At 50.0% G+C, this 22,440-nt stretch overlaps 1 protein-coding gene across 1 annotated transcript in view; it reads right to left on the reverse strand.

The window, feature by feature from the left end:
- Positions 1–312: 312 nt before the first annotated feature.
- Gpt2 (glutamic--pyruvic transaminase 2) overlaps positions 313–22,440 on the reverse strand; it is a 41,818-nt gene continuing 19,690 nt past the window's right edge. Inside the window, exons 7-12 of the mRNA XM_038313143.2 lie at positions 12,838–12,917; positions 10,704–10,840; positions 9,386–9,560; positions 6,812–6,967; positions 4,617–4,729; positions 313–2,567 (exon numbers count right to left, since the gene is read on the reverse strand). Coding sequence (XP_038169071.1) covers positions 2,477–2,567; positions 4,617–4,729; positions 6,812–6,967; positions 9,386–9,560; positions 10,704–10,840; positions 12,838–12,917 — 752 coding nt within the window. The 3' untranslated portion in view covers positions 313–2,476. The remainder of the gene's footprint in view (positions 2,568–4,616; positions 4,730–6,811; positions 6,968–9,385; positions 9,561–10,703; positions 10,841–12,837; positions 12,918–22,440) is intronic.

Consider the following 22,440-nt stretch of genomic DNA (forward strand, 5'->3'; position numbering starts at 1 on the left):
CTTCCCTAGCTCAGCAACTTCTGTCTTTAGGGCCAAATCCTAACCAGAAGCTGTTGGTTGAAGTTTGGGGTGTTTACACAGATTTGCTGATCAAGAACAAATTAAGCTAGTGACAGCCACTCACCTATTCACTTACTATTTGTTTTTATTTTGTTTCAAGACAGAGTCTTACTATATAGGTCAGACAGGACTCAAAGTCACAGACACCCAGCCTGCCTCTGCCCCTCAGTACTGGGAGAAAAGCATATCACTTGAATCCCACTCGTCCCCATTCAACTTTTAGAATTAATTGACAGAGCTAAACAGTCACCATTCTGGGCACATAGTTTATTGTTCAGAACTTCCCAGCACAGCTATTTCCAAGGACCTCTGTCAGGGAGGCCGGAAGAACTGAGACGAGAAACAGCCGAGAACAGGCAGGTCTGCCCCTGCCCTTGCACCCAATGCAAACAATGTCTTTGCGTGTCACTGACCCAGGTCCAGCCTGGCCCAGGCTTCCACAGCACCACCCACCCACACCTCTGGAGGAACAGCAACCTCAGGAGTAGACTCCCAAGGGAAACCCCAGACGACAAACAACTGTCTTCAGTGACGCTGAGAGAGAAAAGGCGTGGGAGAAGAATCTGTAGAAAACCCAAGCTGCCACAACCAGTATTCCTACCTGACATTATTAATCTCTTAGAACACCTAAGCTTTTATTTAAAAAGCAAACTTAGCATATTTATCATCTTTTTTTTAAAAACATGTAAACATTGCAAAATTTGGAGGATTATTTATAATCTGAAGAGACTTATAAAAATTATTGGACTTGTTAGGACTATAAATACTAACCCTACCACCACCCCCCCCCAACCATGAAAAAAGCAATTGTTACAAAAATATAAAAAATAGACTAGCTTCTAGTTAACCATTCACTGAGATATCTCAGAATGTATATGCCTAGCAAGCATACACGCTACCTTTTCAACTTTTTAAGGAAAGTTCCAGAACATTCATTTTGATAAGACCGTGGCTGCTTCCTTCACAGTAATCTCGTGTTAGCAGCTTGAAGCTCTTTTAAAAACTGCGCCCCCCTGCACAGACCCAATGTGGAATCACAGCACAGGACCCCACAGCCGTGCGCATCGCTCTCTTTAGCTCCTGCGTTCCCCCAGACTCGCTGGGTACGTGGGCCCCTGAGCTGGTGGTGGCTTCCCTCACTTCTCATGAAGATGGAAGACGGCCAAGGGATGTTGGGGAGGAAAACCTGGCCTGCTGCTCCCTGTAGCACCGTCTCCTTGGCATGCACCTGGCTCCACTCAGGTCCGGTATTTAAGGACTATGCCTGCTTGGTGGCGGCTACTCCGTGACATGAGGGATGGCTGATGACGTGGGACACTGTCCACGGATGGGGAAGGAGGCAGGAAACTGCTGTAGGAGAAGTTTGCTGACTCAGACTGCACACCCCTTCCTGGCAGTTGGTGTAGCGGGCACTGTCATCAATTACAGTCACAGAATGAGCCAAATTTAGTTTGAAACAGAAGACCTGCAGGGGCTGCGCTGTCAGATTTTTAAAAAGATCCACCTCCTCCTAATGTAGGGCACTTCTCAGCCTTTGCTGATTTCTACTGCCACCAGCAGAGGGCAATCGGTACAAAGGCTCAGACAGGCCCTTGAGAGAAAACTGTCCCCAGGTAACCAGTGGTATGGATCCTCACGTCACCAAGATATTTCAGGGCTCTCCCTGGTGTCCCTGCAGCCCAGGAGACCTTCCCTTTATACCAAGGTCTCAGCAAAAGCATGCGCAGAGCTCAGGGTGCTGAGTCATCCTGCACCTGCCGTGCGGCTCAGAAGACCCAGCTCAACTTGCAGCCTGTTTTCCCCCACTTCCCCTCAGGACCTCTAACCAAGGTCATGGCCCCTGCCAATGCTGTGTTCAGTACAATCTAGCCTGGAATCTGATGTGACCCCGTGCCACTACTGACTTCAGTATTCTGGTCTGTGAGGAGCTGTCTATATCCAGACCAGAATGACACGTTTTCTCTGGGTGCTTGCCGGACTTGCAGGCTTACTGTTCAAAACGTATGTTTCCGCGCTGCTAAGGGATCTCACTGTTGATTTCTGGGCTTCCGGTCCTCACCGTGTAAAAGTCACACATTCCCAACACCCGCTTGTTTCTGTAGGTAAGAATGCTCTCATTTCAATGTACCCTGGCTGTTCAAAACCCAAAGGAACTTTCCGAACACAGGAAGGATAGGTGATTCGGAGAATCCCAGCCACATCTGCCGAGCAAGTTGACTCTACTTTGGCTGCATTTAAAAAAAACAACAGGGCCTGCGAGACATTGCAAAATCACTGTTTGCTCAAGGCACAAAGAAAGTCTCCTGGGAAACATGATGATGAACCGGGCTGACGGCCTGCATGAGATCTGAGGCAGAGTCCAAGAGGAAGGCCTGGGTGGGATCGGGACCGAGACCCTCTGGCGCCTGAGGCGTCCTCATGCGTATTTCTCCAGGAACTTGAGGTGAAAATCTTTCACCTTATGGAGCACGGTCTTCAGTTTCTCCACGGGAGGGAGAATTGTCATTCTGTCAGGGAAGAGAGCACCATCAGCCGGGCTGTTCATAGGATGAACAACAACACTCCTTGCACTGCTGAGTGAAGACGAGGTTGGGAGGTCCCTGTGCGGACACAGGGCCCCACCTTGTCGGATTTAGAGAGAGCCTCTCATTTGTGAAACTACTGTCTCCCCTAGGCCTTCTTCCCATTCTCACATGCTGTCCAGACAAGCCATGAAGCCCCGAGCCTCAGCCTCCAGGAAGCTGGGAATATAGACATATACCTCCATAGTGGCTTTGTACACAGGCATTTTCACTACAGTGAGACCTGTCTACTCAAGCAATAAACTGGATTAACTCACCAAAATGTATCTTTCATTACTGCAGAAGGCCAGTGCTTTTGCTTTGCTTGTTGAGTTTTGTTGTTAAGAGTGGGTCTCTGTATGTAGCCCTGGCTGTCCTTAGAACTTGCTATGTAGGCCAGACTGACTTTGAACTCAGAGATCTACCTGCCTCAGCCTCTTCACCGCCCCCCTCCCAACATTTTCTTCCTCTTTTATAAAACAAGGTTTTATATGGGACTGGCTGTTCTGGAATTCACCCTGCTGCTCAGGCTGGCCTTGAGGTTGCAGTAATTCTTCTGCCTCAGCATCTTAACGTGCTTGTATTACAGGCAGGTACCACCACATCCAGCTAGGGCACCACATTCTGACTAGTATAGAACTTTCTAGAATATGACCCCCTCCCCCATTTTGTGGTGCTAGAGACTGGATTCAGGGTTTCTAGGCAAATGACTCTTACTCTTTTTTTTCCCTTCTCCAGAAATTAAACATTTGACTCTTTGGGTGTGTGTGTGTGTTCCAGAATCCGGCTTCTGACAGGAAGCCAGCCAGCCTCACATCTCAGCTTTCACTTCACAGACATCTCCAGTTGCCACAGCAACCCAGCTCTTCCCCAGCTCTCCCTCTGGTCCTGACAACAGGCTTCCCAGTTCAACAGCACTTTGGGTGGCACGCAGGGCATGGAACCCGGGACTCACACTTGCCATATAACCGACCGCCGAGCTACACCGCAATCTCAGCTCTACATTTCGGGTGGATCTTAAATCACAGCAGAGGCCCTGACCAAAGGTAAAAGGGTCAGGTAGTCTGTCCCTCTTAGGGCACAACCCGTGTCCTTTGACTAAGCATAGACTTGGCTCCAGATGCCAGCCGCTCATGACATTTCCTTTTTTAGCATCTGCTACAAGATACAGTGCCACAGGGGCGGTGAAGAAATGATCGGATTCTGAACGGAGCTGGCCTTGGGGAGGAACACTTGCCGAACAGCTCTGGGAATCTGTGTTCATGTCTATCCAGGGCTGGACCAGGCATGGCTGTGAACAGCCTCTCAGAATGTGGAGCTACTTCGGTGTCAGCGTGGTGCCTTAGCAGCCTTTGGGGCCTAGGGTAGTGTCACGGCCATGGTGCAGCCAAGGGGCTACAGCGCACCTGCCCAGCTCCAGGCTGTCCTGGTTGCTTCTGCCAACTTGACACAAGCTAGTGTTATTTCACTTTACTTGAGAAAATAACTCTATCAGACTGGCCTGATGATTGATGTGGAAGGGCCCAGCCAGGCACTGGCAGTGCCACGCCCGGGCAGATGTCCTGGATTATATAAGAAAGCAGGCTGAGCGAGCTGTGGAAAGCAAGCCAGTGAGCAGGGCTCCTCTGTGATCCTGCCTCCAGGTCCCGCCTCCAGGTCCCAGTACTGGCTCTCCCTGACTGTGAACTGTAACCTGTACGTTAAATAAACACCTTCCTCCCCGAGTTGCTTTTCATCATAGGGCTGACAACAGTAACAGAAACCTAACTAACGCACAGGCTTTGCTCCGCGCATCCAGAAGCACAGAATGTGAAAGGGACAGGAGGCAGCAGAGAGAACAGCCCAGGAACACTCAGGAGACCGCTGTGCAGTGTCCCCTTTTCCTTCTCTCCGACAGGGTCTCAGCTTGCCACGGTGGGAAGCTCAGACCCCTCAGTCTCTAAAGCAGGACAAGCCAGGGACCAACACCGCCCGCCTCCACAGAAGATATTTTACCTGAAGTGGTAGGTGCCTTCTCGCTGCCCAAAGCCACTGCCGGGCACGACACAGATGCCGGTCTCCTCCAGGAGCTTCATGCAGTAAAACATGTCTGGGGCCATCTTATGGGCCTGCGGGAGGAGGACGGAACTTGAGACTCATGTCTGGCTCTACACTAGACCCGCACACATTAAATCCAAAAACAGAGCCAGAGCTGGTTTTGGTTCACACCTATAATCCCAGCACTTGAGAATCTTCAACAAGAATGACTTGAATTCAGCGCCAGCCTGAGCTACATCGTGCGGTCCCACCTGGGCAATCAAGACCCCATGAGGTGGTGATCAAAGCCAGATAGAACCAGAATGCAGGGGGCTGGAGAGATGGCTCAGCCATTAAGAGCACTGACTGCTCTTTCCAGGGATCCAGGTTCAATTCCCAGGACCCACATGGCAGCTCATGACTGTCTGTAACTCCAGATTCAACACCCTCATACATACATACACACAGGCAAAACGCCAATAAAATAAAAATAAATTAAAAAAAAAAAAAGAACCAGAATGCAGAATGCCAGGCCCTCTTTTCTGTGCCTGAGCCCTTCCTTTCCCCATCCTGCCTACAAAATGAGGCAGGATATCAGGTCACGTCAGGAAGATGGTTCTGGGGCCCAGACATCTGAGGGCCCTCCCGATCTTCATTCAAGGGTTCCAGTATTTCTTGTCCCCATCCCAGGAACTGCCAAACAGACACCGACTGCAGATACCTGTGTGCCAAGTCATAAAAATGATCTGAAAACAAGGTCTTGGGGTCTAAACCCAGTGGGGGCCTTCAGGGGATGAGCCCCGAGCTACCGCTGACTGTGCTAATGATGCAGGGCTAGTGATGGCTGAGCCAGTCAACCTGACTGGATTGGGGGAAACCTAGGGCAGCAGGGGAGCACACTTTTCCAGAGGAGCTAACGCCAGGACTTGCCCTGACTGTGAACAACTTGCCCATGGGCTAGGATATAAGGAGCAAGACAAGCAGACAGACAAAGACGGACAGACACACACACACACACACACACGCACACGCACATACACACACACACACACACACACGCACACACACACACACACACACACACACACACACGCACGCACGCACACGCGCGCGCATGCGTGCTCGCACTGGCTTCTCCTTCCTCTGCTCCCTGATCCCCGCCCAGATGTGAGCAGGCGGCCTGTGCTTCTGCCCCTGCCTCATGTGACTCCTGCCTTCTCCATCACAGAGAGCCATTTCATAAACCAGGAGCCCAAATCAATCCATTCTCCCTGACACTGTACCCTGTCAGCCGTTTGGTCACAGCAATGAAGACAGCCACAAATACAGCAGGTTATAGAACAATCCCCGAGAGTCCTGGGTCCCAACACCGGGTGTCTGATTCTGTGTATCTAGGAATTCCCCGTGTCTAACAAGGTAGCCTGGAATTTCAGGGTAGCATGAGGATGCTCTTTTCAAGCATAATACTTGGACCTTGAGCCTCTAAGTGGGGTCTGCAACATCATCTGAGGACTTGGAACTGCAGGCTCTCAACTCCCGGAAGACTCAGTAAACCGGAAGTGGCACCTTCCCAAACCCAAGGTGTCCACTGTGAGTATTCACAGTGGCAGGACTGCAACGACTGGGGCGCTGAGGGCGCTCATTGCTTCTCTCTCTCACTATCACGCCCACTTGAGTCCTGCCCCTCAGAGCTGGCATGTCTTCTTGTTTCCACAGTTTTTAAATTTATTTATGTGGATGAGTGTTTTATCTGAATGTATGACTGTGTACTGTGCACATGCCTGGTATTCTTGGACTTCAGAAGAGGGTGTTGGCTCCCTTAAAACAGGAGTTATGGATGGCTGTGAGCCACCATGTAGGTGCTTGAAGCCAGACCCAGACCTTCCATAAGCATCAGGTGTCTTAGCAGCTGAGCCACGCCTCCGCCCACGGAGCAGCACTGCAGAAGTCCACGCTGGACGCTCACGTGGGTTTGGCTTCTTGCTTGCCTGACTGCCACCATGCTCTGCGGCTGCTGGGACTCTAAGAAGCTGCCACACGGTAAACTGCATCTGTCCAAGAGGCCCACAGAGTTCAGAACCCCTAAGGCCAGCAGTGCTGCTCGCCAAAGCAAACGCCAGCCATGACCCAGACAGCTCAAGCAAAACCAGGAAGACAGCCAACCCTCCACTGACCTGAGCCACCTCCACAGCCTTGGCAGGAATGAGGATCCGGGGAAAAGCATACATAGCTCCTTGCAAGGGGTTGCACTGAATCCCTGGGACTTGATTAAACAGGTCTTCTGTCAGCTTCGCTTTCTTGGCCAGATTACCAAGAACGAATTCTTTTTCCTGACAATGGACAGAAAGCACAAGTATCAATAACCCTAGGTAAGGCTATGGAAGGCTGTACTCTCAACACATAGGTAACAGAACTCGTCGACAGAAAATGAGCTGTGTGTGCACAGCACAGTAAATAGGGCAAGGGGAAGGGGGTGGACAGGACAGATAGACAGTACTTTCTGCAGGGTTCTTTCTCTTTCTTTCTTTCTTTCTTTCTTTCTTTCTTTCTTTCTCTCTTTCCTTTTTATTTCTTTCTCTCTTTTTTAAGATTTATTTATTTATTATACATACAACATTCCTTCCGTGTATGCTTGCATGCCAGAAGAGGGCACCAGATCTCATTATAGATGGCTGTGAGCCACCATGTGGTTGCTGGGAATTGAACTCAGGACCTCTGGAAGAGCAGCCAGTGCTCTTAACCTCTGAGCCATCTCTCCAGCCCCCCTTTCTTTTCTTTTCTTTTCTCTTCTCTTCTCTTCTCTTCTCTTCTCTTCTCTTCTCTTCTCCTTTCTTTCTTTCTTTCTTTCTTTCTTTCTTTCTTTCTTTCTTTCTTTCTTTCTTTCTTTCTTTCTTATTTTTCGAGACAAGGTTTCTCTGTAACTTTGGAGCCTGTCCTGGAACTAGCTCTTGTAGACCAGGCTGGCCTCAAACTCACAGAGATCCACCTGCCTCTGCTTCCTGAGTGCTGAGATTAAAGGTGTGTGCTACCATTGCCCGGCTGGGATTTTTTTCCCTTTTTTTCTTTTCTTTTCTTTTCTTTTCTTTTCTTTTCTTTTCTTTTCTTTCTTTCTTTTTTAAAAAGATTTATTTATTTATTATGTATACAGTGTTCTGTCTGCATGTATGCCTGCAGGTCAGAAGAGGGCGCCAGATCTCATTACAGATGGTTGCGGTTTCTGGGTACTGAACTCAGGACCTCTGGAAGAGCAGCCAGTGCTCTTAACTGTTGAGCCGTCTCTCCAGTCCCCAGGCATTTTTTTTTCATTCATCAATCTGAATGGACCTGACCCTGGAAGGAATATCCTAGAAACACATCTCTGCGAGTCACCAGCCCGTCATGTCGTCCAGGGACCGCCCCTTTGCATTCTCCGTCAGTGTGGTGTACTCGGACACAGACCCAGAGAGAACAGAGTCAGCAGAGCTGGAAAAGCGTCCACAGCCGGAGTGGAATCAACCGGACTTTCGGCAAGCACTGTTGTGTGAAAGGTAGGTCCTGAAGATGAGCGGATAAACAAAAGGTGGCACAGCTGTGCCGTGACATACGACCCAGTCCTCAATCCCAAAGCGACTTCTGCTCTTCTGAGTCCCTGCGCCAAGTGGAATAAGCCAGGCACAGAGGAGCAAACATTGTATAATTCCACCTCTGCATGTACATGTTAGGGGGGGATTCATGGAGACGTAGTAGAACACTGGCTTCCAGGAAGCTATGCATTTACTGGATCTGAAATTTCAGCTGGGGATGATGGAAGAGTTCTTGAGATGGAAGGGAGAGATGGCCGCACAACAAGCTGAATGTTGTTCCTTAATGAAACTGAACTGTTTGTTTGTTTGTTTAGACAGGGTCTCACTGTGGCTCTGGCTGTCCTAGAACTCACTATGTAGAACAAACTGGCCTCAAACTCACAGAGGCCCTTCTGCTTCTGTTTCCTGAGTGCTGGGATTAAAGGCATTCACTACAGTAGGCTAGAACCATATATTTAAAAAGAGCGAAGGTTTAGTTACTTGTATTTTACTATAAGAAAGAGGAAAAAGGGGGAAGGGGGAAGGGGTGTGTGGTAGTGTATGCCTGGAATCCTAGCCTTTAAGAGGTTGAAGCAGTAGGATCGTGAACTCAAAAACAGGGCTATTAGAGCTGAGCGATGGCTCAGCGGCTAAGCGCAGCACCTGCAAGTCCACAGGTCCGGAGTTCGATTTCCGGCTGAGAAACAGCGGCTTTTGGCCGTCTGTCCCGAGCTCCTGCGCCCTCTTGTGGCGTGTGTGGGGGAAAAAAAGGGCTATTAAACCCTGTGTCAGAAAAAACAAACAAGCAAATCTCCCCCTTATAGCCTCTACCCCCCCACACACACACACAGAGAGAGAGAGAGAGAGAGAGAGAGAGAGAGAGAGAGAGAGAGAGAGAGAGAGAGAGAGAGAGAGAGAGAGAGAGAGAGAGACAGAGAAATGTCTGCCAGCCATGGGGCTCTCCTGGGATCCTCCCCACTTACAATGCACACAGGTGAGAAGAGAACATTCTTCTCACTTCTAAACACACTCAGTTGCACTTTTGGACTTAACTCATGAGAGTGGTTCAGCCACCAAGAGACATCATGGGTGACCCTTGAGGGCTGGAAGCGCACGGACACCCATAGACTGTGGCCATCAAATGTGGCTGGTAAGGAACTGTGACCCCGACAACAGCGGTGACTCAGCTAGGTCACGCGGACTCACCCTGATGAACTGCTCGAAGGACTCCTCGCCTGGGACGGGGGGATTCACGACAATGTCCATGGCGGCTTGTCCAGACACTGGCGGGCAGAGGCGAACCGACAGAAGCTTGACCAGCTGCCCTTTGATCTCAGGGTGCAAGTTAATCACCTCCATGTAGCCCCCCCGGTAGCCGCACCTGCAGAGTTGGCGAGAGGGAGCACCAGTTACAGGAAGGCCTCGCCAATGCAGCTTGGACGGCAGATTCTGTACCGCCACCCCCTGAGAACCAGGCAGGCAGCGGTGGCTTGAGCTCTTGCCAGGGGGTGGGTAAACAGGTACTGGGACGAAGACACTTTCCTACAAAGAAAAGCAAGTGCTCACTTTCCTTTCTTCCCTTCCTGTTTCTGGGGAGCCGGAGGAGACAGAGACTACATACAGACAGTCCTCACCCTAAAGATAGAGACTATGTTGAGGAAGCAGACTCGCAAGCCACGGTCCTCGAATGACCCCAAGGAGCACAGTCTTGTTTTCCTGGATTCTTTGAAGCTTCTATATTTTAGGGCCATTTTGTTATCGCTGCTTACCCTGAAACCCAATCCACATACTAGTCTACATCAAATTAAGTCAAGAACAATCTAAGGAGGCAGTTCCCTTGACCTAGGCAAAATATTCCTTCAGTCTTCATATGCCACTCCCTCTGCCTAGGACGTTCTTCCTCCAAATGTCTCCCTTTCTGCAGCTCCAGTCCCAGCTTCCGGCATTTCTACCTCCTCTGTGACCTCATCTCTCCACCTGCCACGTGACCTTCCTCTTTGCTCTTCACTCCTCAATAACATATTGGCCATGTGTGTTACATGTATGTTACAGTGTCACAAACTCGGGGTGCTCGGTAAATCCTAGTCAAATAAACAAAGATGGGCCCCAGACTGGGCCTTTGGCCTTACAATCCTGTGCTAAGGCAGCCTTGGACACGGAGCTTGGTACCTCCCAGCTTGGGCCCACCCAGCGCCTCTCTTCACGGGCCCTCAGACTTCTGTCAGGATCAGAGCAGAAGATCCCAGGCTCAGAGCTGCTATGGGAGACTGTTTTCATGTCTGTCCCTTACCCAGAGTCTGCTCTGAACATGGCTGCAGGTCACTTGAGCCCCTGCCCAAGGACGGCTCTTACACCACTAGATCTGCCAGGGGGGTGCGGCCTGTCCGTCTCCTGACTCTCAGAGCTGCAGCAAAGGATAGGGGCTGCTTTCCAACCCATGGGCCACAGGGTCAAGCAGAAAGGAGGGAGCAGAGCTGGGACTGCAGGCCCGCCGGCGGCGGCAGAGGAGGGGAGGTGAACATACTCGCCCATGTAGCCCTTGGAGGTGGAGTAGAAGGACGCGAGCTCCACGTTGCTGGAGTACTCGTGCCCCATCTGGTAAAGCACTTTCTTAAAGGAATGGAAGCGACAGTCGGCAGAGTACACGTTGTCCTGATATACCTGCGGGGGACACATGACAGGGCAGTGAGTTCTCCTGGAAAGCCTGGACAAACGCAGGCTGCAGCCGAGAGCAGCCAAGGGTCCACACCCAAGAGGGGTGCACAGGCACCGCGTGAATCTGTCGGTCAGAGGTAGGTCAACAAAGTCCGGCCTTGAACAAACCAACCAGCCCAGCTTCCAAGGCTGTTTCCCCAGATAAGCCACAATGTACCTGAAGGAACCTTCCAGAACAAGCAAGGGAAAAGCCTCAGGCTGGATGCTTCAGTTTAAGAGCTTAGGAGCTTCCCTGACATTCCTTACTTCCCATACCCAGTCTCCAGCCTGCCTGTCTGGCACATCAGGTCAGTGATGGCACCAGGGACTCCCATCCTCCCACGCAGATTCTTCTCCTAAAGCATTGTTCACTCGTCCAGGGATGCAAAGTGCCAGCCGTCTCCTGCCCTCCGCTTTCTCTGTTTTAGGGGTACACTCCGCTTTCTCTGTTTTAGGGGTACACTCCGTCAGGGGTGCTTTATGCCACTGACTGGGTTTGGAACCATTTGTCTTCGCCTCTGCTCTTTCTGCCAGAGCACGGCGTACGCGCTTCGTTCTCCCCTGGGTCTAGATCTGGCGCTCATGGCCTACAAGTACCACCTGCCTGTTCCATAACCAGGGAAACTGGCTTTCGGGACCAGTGGGAAAACCAGGCATGCTCCACCTTCAGCGGCGGAGGCCCTGCCCTCCTCCCAGACCAGTGGGGTGGTTAGTACATTGTCCTAATCCCGAGGTCTCTCTCTCTGTTGCCTTTTTTTTTTCCCCTTTTAGAAATTAAGGCTTTTAGGTCCATGGTTAATTACAACTATTTAAATGTGGTAATATTGTGGAGTGCTTAAGGAGGAGAGAAAATAGTATCTAGAAACTACGGCTAACCAGAAAACATGCAGCAATGAAGATAAACTGACAACGGAACACGGTGGGTCCTCGGTTTCCTTCTTCCAGAGCGGACAAAGAATGGGCGAGCCTAGGAGCCATGACTGGGGTTCAAGAAATTACAGTTACAGACCTGAGATCCTCACGGGCTAGCCGGCGGTTGGAGAGTGACCGAGACAGGAGATGAGAACTACAGAGAGCCCATAACTGTACACTAGGAGTGGTATCGGCCGTCTCTGCCACAGGGCAGCTACACCCTGCACTTAGGTAGGAGCCCATGGAGTTCCCTCCGGGAAGGCCCTCCCTGGCTTTCCGGGTGAATGTTGGGGAAGAGCAGGGCAGACATCCTGCACCTTGCCGGGGTCTGACCAATCTGCATATTACAACACCAGGTGACAGTGATTGCTTTAATAATCGTGGCTCAAGTTCAATCAATCAGGCATAAACTTACTGGAACCACAAGGATCAAAGATGCTTTCTAGGCTGGAAAGATAATCAGTCTGTGTATGAGGCTGACACACAGAGATGAAAAAAGGACTTGGAAGACATAATCTGAGTCCAGGGTCCAGCCTGTGACCTGTGACATCATCATCATCATCATCATCATCATCATCATCATTATCATCATCTTCTTCTTCTCCATCCTCCAAGTTGAAAGCAACTTTAAAGCTGACAACTTTAAAGCTCTCAGCACTGGGAGACTGAAGCACCAGGGTTGCTGTGAGTTTAAAGCCAGCCTGGGCTACACAGTGAGTTCTAGGGTAGCCTGGGTTACATAGCAGAGTCTCAGTCTCCCTCTCCCTATCTCTGTATACATGGAGAACGTGTGTGTGTGTGTGTGTGTGTGTGTGTGTGTGTGTCTGTGTGTGTGTATACACTATAACTAGAGTCCAAGTTAACAGAGAGATAATTCGTGTCCCAAATTCACAGGTTAAGAATGTATATCCTCATCTTTGCTTGCCCAGAATCATTCTGCCTAGAGAGTTCTCTCTGGCTATAGAATAATCAGATCTGGATCCCTCCCCTAGAAGAGCAGGCTTGCCCCCTCCCTCTCTGAGCTTGCCCACCATCTCTGGGACTGCTCTTACCTCATCAGCCAGTAGGAAAAGCTTCTCTTCCCAGGCAAAGTGAATCACATCTTCTATGCACTTTCTGCTTTGTACCTGGCCTACAAAATCCCCAAAAAAAAACCAAAATGTAGGTTGTATTGCTACCGAAGTTGTCCCCAAGTAATACTCCCACCCAAATCACTTGGGTGTCCTAAGTTCCCTGGAGATCCCAGAAGACCGCCCTCCTAGTTGCTCTGCAGAGCAGTGAAATCAAGCCCCAGTCACACCTACAGGCTCCACTCCTGCCTAATTTAATGAAGTCGGGCATGGGCAAGGAAAAGTATTCCACACCTAACTTTTTCGTTAGTCTTACGACTGGGGTGTGCACATGTGTTTGTCTTTTCTAGAGGACAGAAAGGCACGAACATGTCACGGTGAGCAGGAGTTAACTTCATCGGCTCCCCCCCCCCCCCACTCCTTGACTACGCACCAGCAGCAAGCAATGCAGAAAACTGCATTGGTTGATATGGTAACTGAGCTGGAGTTACTGAAGAAGAACTGTGGGTGTCTTCCCAGAAAGGCAGGTGCACACGCCCACAAGGAACTGACAGGCTCATCCCAGCTCAACATCTACCCTCAGAGCTGGCAAGTGTTCAAGGCAGTACTTGCAGAATACCGAACGAATGAGCCAGGCTGGTGTCCCCTGCCAACGGCTACTGCAGAGAGCTGGCCCCATTAGGGACCCTGGGAGAGCACACTGCGGTTCTCCTTGGCTTCCTTCAGGACGTGCCTCAACACCGGCAGGGAAGACACCCACCATGCATGTCAAAGAATGGGTGCAAACGGCAGGATGGCTAAGTCGGCAGCCTACGGGCACACCACGAGAGCAGAGGGCAAAGGGCAAGAAGGTGCAAGTGGAGCTTTCCCTTGTAGTTTCTCCGTGTTTTGAGTGGGACACCAGGGATTTCCGGTGTGCTCAATTGGGCTTACAGATTGTATGTACAGCAAATCTCTGCTGTGTGATGCATATATCACAAATATGAACATATATACATGTATTATTCCTGCACGTATAGACATCCTAAAGCAGACAAGCATGCAGATTGTTACCTTTTGGCTAAAAAGAAAAAAATGTCTATATACCTATCTATGGAATGATATGAGAATATCTATAAAAACAGAAATGTATCTTAAAATGATTCAGCCAGGATTTCTACCTTCCACTACTTAAGCAATGAGCCAATTTCTTTAGTAAGGGACTGACTTTTCTTTGGCCATCGAGTGCCAACCAGGCTTCATAAGCAGGGAGCTCAGGGCTTTGGGACTCCGGCAGAGTGCCCGGCCCTGGTTTCTATATGGAACCAGCATTGCTCTCGCAGACAGGGGCTGACCTCTTTGTGGGTAGAGCCTACCGACAAACCCTCTGTGGGTCTTGTGATCTCCTAACCTCATCCTACAGGAATGCAAGCAGAGATGTGAGCGTCAGAATGTGCAAGCAGATGTCCACCGAATGCTAAGGGGAACACAAAGAGAAACTGAAGGAGCAGAGCCTTGAAAGGGGCTCAGCCTGGTGGCGGAAATGAGATTGAAGGGATGCAAGGATTCCACTGATAGACACAATGCACACTTGAAGACCCCGGGCCCGGAATCCGGCAATCACTAGGGCACAGCCATGAAGACACTGAAGAGACAAACGTGAAAAGTCATGGAGAATAATTTACGTGGCTTTATAGGGGCCATGCTATGCCCAGCTCGGGGAGACATAAGACACAACTTTGCTTACAGGTCCAAAAAGCTGGGCCCTAAGAGCAGCACGCCAGAAGATGGGCCTAAGCAATTCCCTACAAACGGATAGGGACATCTGTGACTTTATCTCCTCCCTTCCGCAGCATACCACGGCTGTCTTGTGAAGACCGCGTAGCAGGAGATAAAAGGTCCTGGCCTAGATACACACCTCTAATCCAAGCACTGTATGCTGAAGCAGGAGAGATACACGTTCGAGGCCAGCCCAAGAAGGACTTCTGAGTGAATAAAGGAAAGATCTGTCTTATCAAAGTCCTAGTGATTTGACTGGTTCGGAGATGGGCCAGTAAGTACCTACCCTAGGACTTTCAGTGAAATCATAGGAAAAGATGGACTCTAAGGTTGCATCTGATGAGTGAGGGATGGAGTTGCTGAAGGGCCCCCAAGGACAGATTCTAAGATGGAATCCGACTCAGAGAACAGCAGAGCTGAGATGTGAACTGAGGTGCGTCCCACACTGAAGTTGATTCAGATGCCCGCTTTACGACCAGACGTCAGGTTCTACCATACGGCCTTTCAGTTTTGAGCCAGGTTTCTTTCTTGAAACCCAAAGCACCCTGGCTTAACCTCTCAAGCTACTTTGACATCTTTTAGCTGAGCTGGTTATGGTACATAGTTGGGAAGTTTCCGTTTCCTGCCACCCCTCCCCTAGCAGCTGACTAATTTCCAAGAAGGGTGGATGGTGCTTACTCATAAATCACTCTTCAAAAGGGTTATAAGGTTGGGCGGGTAGCGTATTAACCCAGAACTTGGGAGGCAGAGGCAGGTGGATCTCTGCAAGTTCGAGGCCAGCCTGGTCTACAAGAGCTAGTTCCAGGACAGCCAAGACTACATAGAGAGACCCTACCTCAAACAAACAAAAGAGAGAGAGAGAGAGAGAGAGAGAGAGAGAGAGAGAGAGAGAGAGAGAGAGAGACAGAGAGAGAGAGACAGAGAGAGACAGAGAAGAAAGACAGAGAGAGACAGAGAGAGAGGAGAGGAGAGACAGACAGACAGACAGAGAGAGAGAGAGAGAGAGAGAGAGAGAGAGAGAGAGAGAGAGAGAGAGAGAGAGAAATACTTATAATAATACACATGCACAGAGTCCCTTTACTCACAACAGGCAAGTCTTTGGTGGAGGTATGTCCTCCCAGACAGGGAGGTAAAAAGGTTTACGGGGCAGAAAATCCTGACTCAGAAGACATGCGCATGGCTTATGCCTGCAATCTCAGCACTCAGAGGTGGAGGAATGGGGCTGCTGTGACTCTGAGGTCTGCCTGGATGACACAGCCAGTACAGGCCAGATAGGAATTCACTGTCTCCAAAGAAACAGACAGAAAGGAACTGACTCAAGAGCCGATTCAGCATACAAATGCGGCCCTGGGATCAGCAGAAGTGTCATCTTGGACTGGGTGGACCTGCCAGTTCTCCAGCCCTACCCCAGCCATTAAAATATGGGTGAGCAGAGTCCACCCTCTGTACTTTAACAAGCTCAAAGTTTAGGAACCGGTGTCCTGAAGAAGCAGGACTCGGGGTTAAGAACACTGACGTCTGGACTGACCTGGGAGGTTTTCCAAGCTCGCTTTGTGATACTGATCTACAGCCCGATTGAGAACAGAGTCCTGTGTCGTTTCCCTGAACTGCATCATTGGTAGACTGGACTCTTCATCCCTGCTTCGAGGCACTGGAGCATGCACACCAGTGTTGGCACCAGGTGCACCCCGACTGCATTCAGGAATTAAAGTGGTTGTTTTCAGCTTACTGAAGCAGCAGCTCACGTTTCGGAGAAAGCAGATTCCACAATCAATTCTGATGCATTTTGGCCCCACTCCAACTTAGCTCAACAAAGAAAAGAGAAGGGAGTTCCTGTTCTCTCATCCAAATAACCCTGGAGCCACATGAACCAGCAGCAGCTTGGGGGTCAAAACAGGCAGGACTGGATGCTTTTTGTCTAAGAAAAACATGCAAAATTTGGGGCATTTTTTCAACTTCTAGAAACAGGCTTTTTTTTGTTTGTTTGTTTTTAATATGGCATTTTCTTCTCAAAGGAACAGCCAAACTCCACACACCAGCATTCTGAAACCCAATTGAGAAAAACAAGAAGTAAATGTGCAGTTCCCCGAGTGCCCCGGGTTGGAGGGTGACGATTGTGTGCACAACCTCGAGGAGATGAGACTTTACAAATGGAGGTAAACTATGAAAAAGAACAGGTCCTGCAAACAACAACAAAACAAAAAAGAAAAGAAAAGAAAAAGAAAGAAAGAAGAAAGAAAGAAAGAAAGAAAGAAAGAAAGAAAGAAAGAAAGAAAGAGAAAAAAGAAAGAGAGAGAAAGCAAAAAAGCAAAAAGCTGCCTGCTTCTCATCTCCTGAGGTGGCCCGCGGCGAGCTCCATTGCTGTTAGCAAATGTGGAATGAATCAGGAAACTGGCACAGAGAGGACCTTCGTCCCTCAGTTCTTCAGTGGCCAAGCGTCCACACACCAGCCCCTCCGAGCCCCCGAGGAAGCGGTAAGAGACTGACTCACAGACCTGTGGGGTTCCCGGGGTTGATAATGCAGAGAACTTTGGGGTCACAGTGGTCTTTGGCTTGCCGCACCGCCCGCCGGAGCTCGTCCACGTTCAAGGCCCAGCAGTTCTCCTCGTCTAGGTAGTAGTTCACCTGGATGGCATCCAGCTCGGAGATGACCGCGGAGTAGAGGGGGTACTGGGGGATGGGTATCATCACGCCTGTCCGGGACTTGCCGCCCCCAGAGACCAGGAGCTTCAGGATCGTCTGCAACAAAAGGTAACATCTACAAAGGCCCTGCTACCTGCTTTGAGTGTAACCCCACCAAGTTCGCTTCACTTCCGTTTCCTTAGCTGGAACGCGAGAGCTGAAGTAGGCAGTACAGAAACACATGTGTTAAAGCTCTTGACTTACGTACGACATGTAGGAAAGGACTGGCCACTTGACAGGTGTGGAGCAACACATGTTTAATAATAGCAGTGGCTGAGGCATGACCATGAGGACAGCCTGGGCTACATTGTGAGATCCTGTCTCCAAAAGCCCAACCAACCAACCAATCAATCTCTTTCTAAAACAGTACCCCAGCTGGTCCTGCCCTAGAATTATTCTGACCTCACCCTGATAATCTCATTTAAACTCTACGTTATCAATAACCATCAGTTGCCCACACATGGCTGGACGGACTTCTAAACAGAAGACTGTTGAAATGGTACCACCAGAGAGCAGGTTCAATTCCTTGCTGCGAGAATCCCACCAGAATGGCATGACACCACGCTCTCTCTGGGCCTACTTCCTCTGTGGTTCCAGTAGGTAGGAGATCAACGTATCTATTTGAAAGGCTTTGGGAAACAAACACTCAACATCAAAACAAGAGCCTGTGAGCTCAGGAGACAAAGGCCCCCAATAAGACGGGATACTAACAGCTGCTCACGTAGGAAGAATACACGAGCCAATGGCACTTAGCACAGAACCGGAGCCAGAAACACACCAAAAGCGAATGGAGGACCAGGGTGTGTGCAGCTAAGTTCCTAGCACTCGCCTAGCATACTGAGGGCCAGGTTTGATCCTCAGCACTAAAGAAGAAACAAAACAAGCCAACAAATAAAACCCAGGAGGCCACGAGCCCTTTCCCCAAGCCTAGAATTTCAGAGTTCAGCCACGTAACCACGGATTCCAGTCTGCCCACCCTCATGCCATTGTTGACTCTTCAGCCATGTAACCACCGATTCCAGTCCACATGCCTGTGCCCTCCTGACTGCCTCCCAGTCTGAGCCAGCTCTTCTCTCACCTCCTACGTGCTCCTTCACTTCCTGTTACTTGGCTCTTTCCGGCCAGGCCCAAGTTGAACTGAATACTGACGGAGTCGTGGGGCCTCCCTCCCTTTACTGAAGTGCCAGTGGTTCCCTAGTCTTCTTAGGCTGACCTGAATCCCCAGCACCATCTCTAGGATCCTACAGAATGAGCCATTACTTGCTTCCCAGATCCTGTTTCTGGTCACTGTCCCTCACTGTGTGAGCTCACCCACCTTGAGTTCATCTCCTCAACACTAAGCCTCTTTCCGGACCAAGTTCTTTTCATACACCGATCTTCAGCTAAGAAAACGCTCCCTCTCCCACCTTCCCCAGTCCATTCCTGCATCGTTTAGTCTTTTTCAGAGGAGCCTTCCACCAGTTCCTGCTGCGGCCATGGCAGCACTTGGTCTGACTCATGAGGTGACCTTTATGTATGCGGTGTCAATGCTAGACTGTCATAACACCGGCGTGTGGGCAAAGGCCAAGTCACTACCTGGTTCCCTAAGGTCTCCCCAGCACCTAGCACAACGCCCAGCAGAGGAGGAACACCAATATCTGCTGACAACGGAGGCCAAGGGGCCACCCTCACACCCTATAGCTCCCCACCAGTTGGGCCTGCTGGTGGATCCTCTGGAGGAAAATTGAAGCTGTGGTTGTATCCAGAGTCATGAGACTATCGGGGACTAGAAGCTTCTGGGACGGGGATACCAGAGGGTGACTCACTCTGCCCACCGAGCCTGTCTCCTGGCCAGTTAGTTCAAACCCCTGGCCCTAGCTTGTAAGGTTGTTCGTCTCGCGAATGAACACTGGGATAAGAATGGGCCATCTGTGTACATACAGAAATACCGTCGCTAGCTCCGGTGGTCAGGTAGATGTTGTCCGGGTCGGCAGGCACACCGTCTCTCCTGGTGATAAAGGCTGCCACATCCTCACGGATGCAGTTAACACCCTGGCTGGCGCTGTAGGATCCTGTGAAACAGCAAGCAAGATAATGATTAGAGGCAAGATGTCTCGTTCAACAAGATGAGTGTGGCACCCGTATAATTAGCTGGGGGTAAAGACGGCTGCAGACACTGAAGTAGGGCCTCTTTCCCACGGCTCTGGGCTCTGGAACTTCAGCAAGCTGCTTACCTACTTATTTGGGCTCTTCACCCACCCACCCATCTTTCCACCCAGTGTTTACTGAGCATCTATTACGCAGTAAGCCCTGGCTTCTACTGTGCCAACAGTGCCCATACCCGTGATACAGACATGCTTTATGACAACAGTACCCATTAGATCTGGGGTTTCTATGCTTTAGTTAGGTGCTGACTCATAAGTCTACAGAACTTGAGAGAATGGGTTGATACTATTCCTCCAAAGTAGCTCAGGGCTCTAAGTGGATCCGACGCAGATCCTGGAGACTGACCCTGGAGTATCCAGCCACCACTGGCCCCTCTGCTTAGAAGTCACTTCCCTGAGTGAGTGCTCATCCCATGTTCCAGTTTACAAACTGGCACACCACCATTGCCAGACTGCCTTGCCACCCTGAATAACCGGTCCCTTCCACTGGGTCACACCGTGCTGCACCTCAAGGTCTTTACCCACGCGCTCCCTCTGTCTGCCATGCACCTGCAACCTTTCTTTTGCTCATCCTCTTCTTGAGATTGCATGCCAACCTGTCCCCTTTTGTTCTTTCTGGTTTTTTGAGGCAGGGTCTCTATATGTAACCTAGGCTGGCCCGAAAGTCACTAAGTAAACCACACTGTCCTCAAGTTTACAGAGATCTGTCTGCCACTGCCTCCTGAGTGTTGAGAATAAAGGTGTGCGCTATCACGCAAGCTCCAATCTGTCGTCTTAAACTTCCCCACTACATTAGGACCCCTTGATGTAATCCTGTAGCTTTCTGTCCCTTATCCAATGAGTCATGAAAGCTGGGAATAACACAAACATATAAAATTCATAGTAATTATTTTCTTAAGATTTACATGAATGTGTTTGAATCTATCTGTGGGAATATGCACCTGAGTACAGGTGCCTGTAGAAGCCAGAAGGACACCCCCCCCCCCCACCCCGGGGCAAGAGTTAAAGGCAGTTGTGAGCAGCCTAACATGGGTGTTGGGAAGTGAGCCCCAGTCCTCTGCAAAAGCAGTGCATACTCTTAGCAGCTAAGCCGTCTCTCCAGCCCCTGACTATTGTGAGTGTTTGCTTCTCTCAAAAGTGTCAGTACACTGCACGAGCACAGAAACTATTCACCTCAATGACTGGTGTCCCTCAGTGTGAAGAATAGCAGCTGGGGCATGCTATGTGCCCAGAGTCAGGTCAGACAAAGCTCACAGCTCCCACCGCCTCTGGATATTTAGATATTAAATATTATTTATTTAATATTAAAGCCAGGGCACAACCTAAGGACTGAACTGCTTGTCAGATGGACAAGAAAGAAAGCACTAATAAGAAACACACTTGCATTTTTTTTTTTAAGGACAGGCTCTCCAGGTAGCTCTAGCTGGCCTCCAGTTTATATTTATAAGATCTGTCTATCTCACTCGGTGGTGGTGGTGCACTTTAACCCCAGCACTTGGGAAGCAGAGGCGGGCAGATCTCCGTGAGTTCAAGGCCAGCCTGGTCTACAAGAGCTAGTTCCAGGACAGCTAGGACGACTGTTACAGAGTGAAACCTAGTCACAAAACAAAAAAAACCTTCCTACCTCTGCCTCATGACTATTGGAGTTAAAGGGCACATCACCACCACCCTGCTGAGTAAAACAGGATTTTAAGAGTCACGAGAAAAGCATGGCTGAACTCTAAGGCTCCACACACAGGCCTAGAAAGACAGCTCAGCAGGGAAGACTGGCTGTCCTTGCAGAGGACCCAGGTTCAATGCTCAGCGCCCTCGTGGTGGTTCACTGCTGCCTGGAACTGCGGTTCCAGCAGAGTCAACCCCCTCTTCTGGCCGCGGGCAATGCACACACCCGGGACACATACAGAGAAGCAGGCATAAACATACGCATACATTAAAACAGATATAAATGGACTGGGGAGGTGGTTTAGTGGCTAAGGACACTGACTGCTCTTCCAGGGGACCTGGGTTTCAACTCTCCACATCCACATGGTGGCTCACAGCTGTCTCGAATTCCAAGTTCCAGGAGATCCAATGCCCTCTCCTCACCTCCACAGACACAAGGCTTACAAGTGGTGCACAGACATAGATGCAGGCAAAAATGCCCATAGATATAAAATAAAAATGTTTAAAATTAAACAAAAAAACCCCCTTCATATACATAGTCAGTAATTGGTACTCTGGTCAGCATGCCCCTAGAACATGGACACATTCCACTTCCTTTTACTTCTATGGCGGGAAACAGTTTGGGCTGCCGAAGGCTCTGCTCTCACTGGCCCCTCCACATCACCGTTAGAAGGAGCACACTAACTGCTCCTTGCAGCGGGCAGAGCCTGGCTGCATCTCGACATCTACCAGGAGGCTCTCACCAACACATCAGCCTTTCTCACAAGTCCAAGAGGAGAAGACAAAATAGTTCCTAGTCTGAAGACGAGAAAGAAAGGCTCAGAATGTGTTTCCCTCATCTGTATTCACGAGTTCCTGAGACAGAGCCCAGTGTAAGCCATAAAGCCCGTATGGTCTCCTGGTTTCCTCATATAACACCCCAAGGCAGCTCTTCCACAGCCACAGCCTCCTACCCCTAGCTCTGGCTGACAAAGAGGAACAAAAGTCAATAAATGAGGCTCGGTGGGTGGAACCAAGGTCCACTCCTACCCCCTCACATTAGACACACAAAGCAAACTCCCCTCCTCTTAGCCTTCCTCTCTGGAGACCTCAGGGACACAGGGTTTTTGAGAAATACATTTGTCCTCTGTGCTGGGAGGAGGGTAAAGGAAAAGCAATTCCTCTGCACCAGAAGATTTAGCCCCCAGGCTGGCAGGCAGGGAAGCAAGGGCACTGGCCTCTTCCTAAGACAGATACCACAGCACCCATACCAAGGGTGTTGACAGGGTCACCATGGCCAGCAGGTATTCACAGAGCCCACAAGAGACAGCACAAAAGGAGAGAGGGTAGCAGAGAAGGA

Source organism: Arvicola amphibius, chromosome 15 (assembly GCF_903992535.2).
Source record: "Arvicola amphibius chromosome 15, mArvAmp1.2, whole genome shotgun sequence".
NCBI lineage: Eukaryota > Metazoa > Chordata > Mammalia > Rodentia > Cricetidae > Arvicola > Arvicola amphibius.